Source organism: Sinocyclocheilus anshuiensis, unplaced genomic scaffold (assembly GCF_001515605.1).
Source record: "Sinocyclocheilus anshuiensis isolate Anshui unplaced genomic scaffold, SAMN03320099.WGS_v1.1 scaffold399, whole genome shotgun sequence".
NCBI lineage: Eukaryota > Metazoa > Chordata > Actinopteri > Cypriniformes > Cyprinidae > Sinocyclocheilus > Sinocyclocheilus anshuiensis.
In genome coordinates, this window is record NW_015552570.1 from 874,331 (window position 1) to 885,177 (window position 10,847).

A 10,847-nucleotide genomic window follows, 5' to 3' on the forward strand; every position below is an offset into this window, starting at 1 on the left:
ATAAACTGAATTGAAACTGTAATGACTAAAGATGTTTGAGGTAATCGCAAAAGGTGTTAGAGTTACAGTAACCCTGCTCTTTTAATATTTCCCATTACAATATTTAGAGATAATTTCAGAAAGATATTTACAGGAGGAGCAGTTTTATGGATAAGTGTCTGCATCAGGTTCCACAAAGCAATTCAACACAAGTGGTACAATTACATTTCATTAACCAGTGTTTATTTTCTAAATAATACATATCAGGAAAAATAACATTGATGTACTTACTGTTAATAATGCTTGAGGAGTTCATGAAAATATACAGTACACTAGTCTGCTCTGTGACAAATAATATCACAATATTATATATGAAAACAAACAAATGAACAAACAACAGTGGCAAACTGCTCACATCAGAGATAATCATGAAAAATGGTACAAATCAATTGGTTATTAAAATAATATTGTGGTAAGTGCCCAAAACAGTGCATTTAGTATGTATACTGAGCAAAGTGGGTTTATTGAGACTAACCAGTGTTTACGGAGACCGTCAGTGTAAGAGGTCAAGCCTTTTAGGGTTGTGTTTGGAGATACACCAGGAAGGAACAACAGGTTTGTCATCATGTCTGGTCTTGATTTTATGTCAGTGCAGTTGCAGAAGAATTTGCAAATTTGGAGACCAAACAATGACACAAAATGGAGCAGGGCATCGAAAAGAAACACTCAGGAAAAATATATATCAAATAACAAGTAACATATTTGATTTAGATATAAAGGTTTTGAAAAGAACAATAAAAACAGCACACAAGATGAATACTCAAAAGACACATAATGGGGTAGATTATCTCTCGTTGCAAAAAAACGTATGATAAATACATCTAAATTTGCTATACTAGGATGAAAGTAGCACACCATCAAATTTTTACATCTCAGACTTTGGGAATATGGTTTTGATCATGCAACTGTAATCTTCAGGGTATGGGATTTGAGAAAAGCATGCTGAACTGGCATAATATTGATGTGCAGTCATGTTACTGGTAGCACTGTACAAAACCTACACAGCTGTGTGGAAATACAGAAGCTGTATAAAATGAAATTACTGAAAAAATCCCATGATGTAAAGTGACCTTTAGGCTATTCTTCAAGCAAACACAGCACTAGGGAAATCTGAAAAAGGTTGAAACCTTTAAATCACAAAACTGGATGTACAAAATAGGACACTAATTTGCTGAGGTACAACTTCGTCTGCATGTACGGTAATGAGGACGTGCCTCTTTCTGCGGTGAGGATGAAAATGTAGGGACACGCGTTGGATTATAGAAGGAATCTATACATGAAGCTTTCTATACATGGCCAAACATCAGCAGCTGAGCCACCACAAGCAGTCTTTCAGTTTCTCTCACCTATTCTACTATTTACACAAAACCACACGAGCCCCACGGCTCCAGACCGGTTCAATGTATCTACTCAGCAATTGGAAACGGAACCTTTCTGACCAATTTCCCCAGAATATACAAACATATGGAATCTAAAACACGGGTGGAAGTCAATACGGCAAAGGAACGCTTTGTACGATTTTCCAAAGGTGACATTTCTATAACATTTTCCTTGTGCATTAGAGACTTTTATTTATTACTCATACAAATTGAGTGGCTGGGAAAACAAGTAATTTCTTACGCCAGACCTTTACTTTCTAACCGGAACAGAGGAACCGACAGAGAAATAAACAGTAAGGGGAAAAAAAAAGACTTTTGATCACACCAAGTAACACTGGAGACATATAAAAATAACTTAGATGAACTGTGTAAATATAAATAAAAAAGACAACATTCTTAATAAATAATTATATTATTTACAACATTGTATATTGCTAAGAGATTTAAATTACTAAAATACTGAACAAGTAAGCAGCAAACATTACAGGCATGAGGTACAGCAAAAAAAAAGATCCTGTTAAGTTTACAGTAGACTGTTTCACCAAACTTCATTTGATTTGATCTTGTTTTTCATGGCTTCAGAAGAAAAAAAGTAACATTACGTTAGAATGCATTCAGCTTTTCTTAACATTTCCAGGAACAAAAAAGGACAGAAAAGGTTGATCACTGTTTGTGTACAACACCCCAGTAAAGAACTGTATGTACTGAAATGCTCAGTAAAGGTCCATTTTCAGTGATGTCTGAAACCGGTCGTGATACTGGTTCATAAGATTGCACATATATTGGTATTTGTTCTAGGCACTCTTTCCAAGTGATAATTGAATAAAAGCAGCAGTATTTTAGCATTTTACAATGCAATAATAGCATACAGTTTAATACTAGGAACAAAGACGTCTATAGAGACTAAATATGACATGATCGTTACATAGAAAGAAATTACAACAGAGCTGCTTGTGTACTTGAATAAATAAGTCTACTCTGTCATCTCACTGTTGGCATGTCTCTCGCAGGTCAGATTTTTTTCCTTTGGATATCCTTTGATGGTAGCTGTGTTTTTAACATCTGTATTTGTAATCGGACTACACACATCTCGCCGTTTTAACCAAAGGTAGTGAAAAGAGAAGAAAACAACAACACACAGTATAAAGTACTATTCAATGATTTCATACACTAAACGACTATTTAATTTAACAATTATGATAACCTGTTTGACCATAGCAGCTTTTTTATGGTAAACTTTTTTCTTTTCTTTCTTTTTTTCTTTTTTTTCTATTTCATCGACAAAACAACTGTACAAAGACAAGTGCAGCAACTGTGGTCAAAGATAAAAATATTGATTGACAGAGATACAGTTGAACAAAACCACCAGATATAAATATACACACAAGGCTCTTCCTACCTTAAACTCTTCACTTCTGAAAAACGTTAGACATTAATGCCATAGAAATAACCTCTTATCATTGGCTGGGCTGACAACCTGTTGGGATATCCTGGTTTGATAAGTAGCCTCACTTCTGCTATCACAACAGTTGTTGTTTTTTTTTTCTATGCTACATTGCTAATGTAATGAGAAAGAAGTCATTTATATGTATTTATAAGAGCTCAGGGAGATTGTGAGGGTGGCTGATAAATGCTTCTAAGTCATTTTGATGTTTCTATACTTTCTAAAAGTGGTTTGTAAACCAATGTGTAGATATTAAACGATAATGTGTTTAATGGGGTTGTACTGACTTCCATTAACTACCACACCAATCTCCAGTTTTACACTGGTGTACATATACTGTATACATAAATCTTAACAATGCCTGTTATTACACTTACTATAAAATAACACATTTGCTATTGTGTTGAACTTCAAGCCAGTTGTTACATATACTGCTGTTATGCGCTAATGTTATAGTTAGTTATTTTTCACAAAAAATAAAAAGGGGAGCACCGATGGCATATCTGCCAATGAGATATTTTTGTTACAAAATGTCAGATGTAATGGACTGCAAAGGTGGACTGTAAGCCTGAAATGATTTCATCTATTTTATACATAGTTTAACCGCTCTTTTACAAATATAATGCTACATTAGACTGAGCTAGCAAACACCTTGACGCTAAATGCTTATTATATTCACAATGAAGCCTAAATTACATTCTTTGTGTCAATACTTTACTCACTTTTCAATACTTTAATACTTTACTCACATTTGGCATTACTTTTGAATGAACACTTGGCTCCTAATAAAATGTTATTATCCTGATCGACAAAGGCCCTTTAGCTAGTCTTCATCAACAAGCAAATGCTGACTGACTGCCCATTTTATTTGAATTATTAATTATGTCTGGTATATGCTGAGTCAGTGTGTATATAATTGTATTTCTCTTTTAGTCAATCATCTCAGTGGCCATTGTGTCTCTAACAAGGCTGTCAATCTATTAAAATGATCAGTCTAATATGTTTCATAGTTATAATGCATAGCATTAATGCATTCAGTTCCAAAGAATATGTGTATTTGAGTTCGGCAATTTATGTGAATGATATGTCTACATAATGACACCAGACAGAGCTAAATTTATGCAACCGTGCTCTTAATTCGTTTCAAAAAGAAATTCTATAGTCAATATTAATTCTCAAACTGCACTAAACAGGACAGGGAACATGAATGGAATAGCACTTAATGGATTTGATCTTTCTTAAGTAAAAGATGAATTTCGGTTCGATTAATTAAATTTCACCAAGCATGCAAACGACTTTTGTTAAACATCCCATCAGGGACTGATTATAAATAAATTATCCATTCAACATCTTTCTTTGTTTACTGATAGAAACACGGGTGCATCATCCATTCCAATTAGCTCCTAATGTTCAGCTCAGATCAGTTGTTAGAAAATCACACAGAACAGAATGAAACCATTATGTCAATTATTGTGTGAACTTTGACAGCCCTAGGGAAGGCGGAGGGGAACCTGTTAGTAAATCTACATGTATAAAGCTGTTTGCATGTATATGAATATTTATATATTTCATGTAAAGCTGATATAACTGCATTTTGACCAGAGGTAAAATCTATGGCAGACTGCACTTGCATTAAACTACAAACTGTCCATAGACAGAATTGGCTGCATGGCCACAGCAGCAAAACTAGCAGCAACAGCTGTGCTAACACAACTTCTTTCACGAGCTCTCTCTCCCTCTCTCTGGATGTAACTCACTGGATCAACACCTCCTCTGATGATTTTTCGGCATCAGATTTGTGCATTTCTTGCTGATATACAGGATTTGGTGATTTAGGGCCACAGCAGCTGCACTCGTACATCTTCCTATGCATTGTGAAACGTTCCCATCATCCCTCGATGTTTCATACAGGCTCTGAGGTCGGCAGCCAGATATATTTTTGAGCAGCTCAAACATTCAGAGGAGTGCAAGCCATTCGTGTGACACAAATTTGGATTTGATATTAAGGTCCATTTCTAGGTATTTCCTCTTTGATAGTTGAATTGATAAATATAAGAACGTGGAGAACACTTGATATGCGAGGACACAGTGAATGGCTAAACTGTCATCGAGACAGTCACGGAGGACAGGCGTTAAGGGGCATCACGAAAACATCAGAGGTCCTCTCATTCATCGATTCGCTTTAGTTTGGAGCTCTTGATTTGACTCGGTTGGAATCATCCCATTTTCTGACTACAGGCAAACATTAACAGCTGCATTTTTCCCTTTCCCCCCCTTCTTCCTCTGGCTTTACATAAAAACAACATTACCATGGTTGCGTTTTACAAATAATGATCAATGAAAGCAAACATAAAACAACAAAACTGTCAGCCCAGGCTTGTTTGAGCTTTAGTTTGATGACATCTATGGTTGCTATTGCCAATTGACTTGGCCATTGAATGCCAAGTCATTCATAAAACTTCCACTTCTTGTCCTTTGCGAAACCTGTTGTTGATGTGTTTGATTGGTTGTTTGTTTTTGAGTGTCATACCCTCTTAAGTTGTTGCTGTTTGATGAGGAAACGAGGGCATGTTGGAGTGCGGTGTGAGTGGAAAGGCCCTCTTATAAGCAGCATGTAGAGAAGAATGGTTTCCCAGCAGGCCCCCTGGGTGCCACAGGGGGTATCAAGCTCTGCCAATGGACCGGTGGCGGACTCCTTTGTTGTTCTCCTGGGCGTCGGGGTCCCGACACGCACAGTCTTCTCGAATGTCACATGACATAGGGAATGGAATCACCTGGCACAGACAAAATATCAAAGGGGGTTGAGTCCAAGAACTTGAAGTGATGATCATATTCACCATAATATAGCAGTGTTACGACGGCAGAAAAGGTTTCAACGTGTTTTATTAATTGCATTTCAGAGATTCTGATCCAATGGATAGTTCACCAAAAAATGAGCAATTTTCCATCATTTACTCAACCTCATGCTTGTATGACTTCTTCTGTGGAACATAAAAGACGACATACTGAAGAATGTTGGGGTCCAAACTACATTGGACACTGGGGAAAAACAAACAAACACTGAAACATTTTTTAAAGACATCTTTTTTGTGTTCCACAAGTCAGATTGATTAATTTTAAATGGTGAGGGTAAGTAAATGACAACAGAATTTCTATTTTTGTGTGAACTATTAAGTCATTAAAAAAGAGCAATTAGAGCAATCTCAGATCTTCTATTCTCTATTTGTCAGCAAATATTATATAAATTGCAAATTGTCAGTTGCTTTGGAAAAATGCATCTGCTAAACTGAAATGTCTTTAAATTCCACAAAGAAACAGCAAGCAATAATGAATTAAATACAATATTTTGAAGTAGAAAGACTGAAATAGTAGTTTCTTGTAAAACCTACTCCTGTCACGTTTTAAGCAGATGAAGATAAAGATTTCTTTTAAATTAAATTCCAACAACAAATATGATGTAGATAAGCCAAAGGCATGAGACAGAGCGCGATGCACAAACAATACCGGACAAATGAAAAGTGAACAAAGATACACAGTGATAGCAAACTAAAGGGCAAACTGGTATGCTGATTGATGAGTGTCCAATGTAACTGATAGCTGGCGGGAAAACTAGAACAAAGGAGACAGGAAAGTGATGAGAAACAAACTAAAAGTCCATGGTAATGAAATTAAAAGAACCTAACTGTTACAACAAAAATCTTTTCTTTCTTTCTTTTTTAAATTTACAAGCTCAGTTTTTTTTAATAGTGCAAATGAATAAATGTAAACGTCAGCAGTTCAACGAATGAACATTTACAAGCTCATTTTTTTTAATAGTGCAAATGAATAAATGTAAATGTCAGCAGTTCAAAGAATGAAAAAAAAAAAGCGAAAACAAACCAAGTTTTTTCAAGAACATCATTGAAAACGATAACAAAAGTCCTTACACTTGACCTTGGTTGATACTGTGGTGAGATGTAATCTATCAAACATCAGTCAAAACTATTCTTACACTTCTGACAAATTAGATAAAGGTGAAAGCTGAATGCATGTGTGGGTTTAATGAGGTTGCTGACCAAAGCACAGCGTGCTCTCATTTTATAAATAACATTATTATCCTTTTATTTAGTTCGAACTGTTCTACCATTTGGGGAAAGGAGGATGCGGAACACTGGAGCTGGAACACAAACAAAAAAGTTTTTAATTCACTGTTTGTCATTGAAAACAACTGCATATATCCACAAGTACCAACAGAATGGAAAACATTTTTGAGAATGAGATCCACACCTGCACTTCTATTTTACATGAGCAACTAACAACGCAACATGCTCATCTCAGCTTGTTTTTACTTTTGATGTCAAACAGAAAGCGGCATCTTTTCAGTCCCTGTGAGCTATGTATGTGTGCACTGTCAGATCAGTGCAAGGCGCACTTGGATCCCTGTGAGTGCAAAGTGAAAAAAAGGGGGAATGCAAGAGCGTATATGTGTACAGAGGAACAAGGGATCTCTTGTGTTCGGAGCGTTGAGGGAAGGAATGCCCTCTCCTTGCCCTGTGAAATACACAGACTTTTCCTTTTGGTGTCCCCATCCACTGTAGGGGATTTTCCCAACTGTAAATCTAGTCCATTCATAGTGCCCACAAACTCTGGCTGACAACATTCCCTCCATTGCCACACTCCTCATTACAACCGACCAACACTTCTCCAGTTATTAAGTGTGCGTGTGTATCTGTGTCTTCAAAATGTTTTCATTGCCCTCAGCCTTCCCTGAATTGTTTCCAGGGAAAACAAACAAAACACTGCAAAACAAAAATCTTTTGTGAAAAAATACTGTTCCTTTTTTCTTTAAGTTTCAACAACAACAGTACAGCTCAAAGACAAAAGTGAACATTTCATCAAAACTGAGTTGTACCAGAAATTAGGTGTGTTAAATCAGGGATTTTCAAACATTTTGATGCTAAGAACCTAGTTATTGTAGTTAACTAAAACTTAAACCATGAAAAGAAAGAAAGAAAGAATAATAATAAAAAAACATTAACTGAATTTAAATATTAAAAAAAAAAAAAAAAAAATTTTAATCTTATTGCCAAAGCAACAATTCTCAGTTTCATCAAGTTTAAATTTAATATATTAAATAAAATGAATAAAAACTATACAAACTATGCAGAAAATGATATGAAAATTAAAATATACAAATTAAAACTAATAAAAAACTATTATAGTACATCAATGATAATAAAAACGCTGCAAAGAAAAAAGGAGCTCATTTAAAAGGCGTAATTATACAATGAGTGATGAATATTCAGCACAATATTACAGAGAAAACATGTTTTTTTTGCAAAAACGTACATATTGTTATTGTACCAAAGCCAAAATGAGTGATTAAAATAATAACATTCATTATTATTTTATGACATTTTGACTTAATTTTACTTTATATTTGTTTTACACTGTTTTCACATTATAGATTTTACACTATTTGTTACTTCTAAAATGGAAATATTAAGCTAGAATAATATTAAGTCCAACTATCTGTAGCAAACAGTGCAGGATGAGTTATCCACTCAAGGTATTAGAGTATGAATTTGTCCAGCTACCATTAATACGCTGTTTGCTTCCAAATAAACGACTTCTAAACTGACGTTAGGTGACGCCAATGCAAGCAAACTTACTTTTAATGTTCAGCTCATGCCCCTGAGACCATGACATCTGGATAGTATAAATATCAGCATTTCATGAGAGTCAGACAAACTCTGACATAAGCTTGAAAGAAGTGAAGTTGAGAAGTCTGCAGGAAGCTTTTGACAGTAAGCTGAGCTGTCAGTGCTCTTTCCCTTCAGCAAACCTTAAAACCGCTGAATGTTCTCACAACATCTGACCTTTTCTGTGTTGATGTCATTGGGACAGTGGTAGAGGAACTGAGATTCCTCCAGTAGCCTCAGTATTAAATAAAAGAAGATTTGAACAATTGCCTACAACAATGTAATGAAGCTCATTCAAAAATAACTTGATATTGTTTGTTTTTGTCACGTAAAAAGAAGTTTAGCGGTTTTCGACTGGTTTTGCTTCAAAACTCAAATTTTACAAGGAACATCAAGTGCCAGCCCAACACAGTTTGAGACACGAAAGGAAACAGAAAATTTCCTCTAAAATATACTCATATACAGCTGCACATTGTCTTTATACTGTTGTTTGACTGTTTGGTTTGTAAATGTCTCTTGAAATTTGACTATAGCCTATAATTCAATGCACAAACAAAGCATTTTTAGTGAGTTAATGTACTCTGCATTTGGGTTGGATGCACCAGTTGAGATCCTAAAACTGACCTACAACAATTTTCCCAAAATCCCATTTCCATACGACTCCTCTGTGCTCTCTACACAATGTAAGGCAATGTAGTTTCATATATAGGGTGCAATTCCACGTTTCATAAACTAAGGATTTATATTGGGGCACATTTTAGATCTGCGTTCAACAGAAATCTGGAGGCCTTTGGTAGAAAATTGTTTAGCGGCACCACTAAACATCAACTGGAAGCAAATTTAGTTCTCCCGTCATGACCTCACCTCTAAAATGGAAGACCTCATCATTACAAGGCATGGATTCAAATTCTGGTCATCCTCAAGTCCAACAAACTAATAGGATGCTCTGTGTCAATGTTGCTTTTCTGTCTGCTCGTAGCACGTCAGAGGCCCCGGTTAGTTTTTCCTAATTGCTCTGTGGGGCTTGTGAGGGCAGTTATTCGCTATTGATGGTGCATTTGTGAGGAAGAGACCTTGGCTGACAAGTGCTCTGACAAATACAAGCAAAGTATACTGTGAGTTATTGGAACACTGGATTGAAGAACACACAGTCCTTCCAAAGAAACAATGAAAACAGCCCACCAAAGATCCCAAAGACCACTGAAAACGACACAGAGATCCAGTGGAAGCCACCTAATTCTGTGTTTACTAAATCCAGTACACCAACCAAATCAAATGGGGAAGGAATCGAAACATCGTTTCAGTGCTGTTTGTTATAACCTGATATGACCCTGACCTACAGTAAGTGTCCTCTTTTAGGTCATTGTGGAAGATGATATCTTTGCGGCTCCCACATATAATAAAATCAAAATACAGGTATCTGCCAAAGAAGAAACAAGTCATAAGAATATGACAACTTTAGCACACAATAAACATGCCATAAACAAGCATATGTTTATTGGGAGGTCCAGATATTATCTCTAAAAATGCTACTGACAAGTAATACCTTGGCAACTATAACTGTCTGCCATTTTCTCAGACAAGCCTAACTTGGCTCTTTCCTAACGTACACAACTGTAATTGTTTTAAAATGTTTTTGATAGAAGTCTCATGTTCACCAAGGCTGCATTTATTTGATCAAAAATACTGTAAGAATAGTAATATTGTGAAATTTAAATTTAAATTTTAAATGTAATTTTAACATATTTGAAAACATAATTTATTCCTAAGATAGAAATGCTGAATTTCCAACAGCCATATTCTACAGTCTTCAGTGTCACATGATCCTTCAGAAATCAAAGTAAAAAAAAAACAGCATTTATTTGATATAGAAATCCTTTGTAATATGTGACCCTGGACCACAAAACCAGTCATAAGGGTCAATTTTTCGAAATTGAGATTTATACATCATCTGAACGCTGAATAAATAAGCTTTCCATTGATGTATGGATATGGCATTGATTATATGACATTGATTATATGTATGTATATATTTGTTATGATAGGACAATATTTGGCTGAGATACAACTATTTGAAAATCTGGAATCTGAGGGTGCAAAAAAAATCAAAATATTAAGAAAATAGCCTTTAAAGTTGTCCAAATGAAGTTCTTAGCAATGTATATTACTAATCAAAAATGAAGTTTTAATATATTTACAGTAGGAAATTTACAAAATATCTTCATGGAACATGAGCTTTACTTAATATCCTAATGATTTTTGGCATAAAAGAAAAATCAATAATTTTGACCCATACAATGTATT

At 35.2% G+C, this 10,847-nt stretch overlaps 1 protein-coding gene across 2 annotated transcripts in view; it reads right to left on the reverse strand.

The window, feature by feature from the left end:
• Window positions 1-5,318: 5,318 nt before the first annotated feature.
• The window catches only part of LOC107665047 (pappalysin-1-like), an 85,031-nt gene continuing 79,502 nt past the window's right edge, over window positions 5,319-10,847 (reverse strand). For both annotated transcript variants that reach the window (XM_016455791.1, XM_016455790.1), the window contains exon 22: window positions 5,319-5,636. In XM_016455791.1, the coding sequence (XP_016311277.1) occupies window positions 5,526-5,636 (111 nt within the window). In that variant the 3' untranslated portion in view covers window positions 5,319-5,525. The remainder of the gene's footprint in view (window positions 5,637-10,847) is intronic.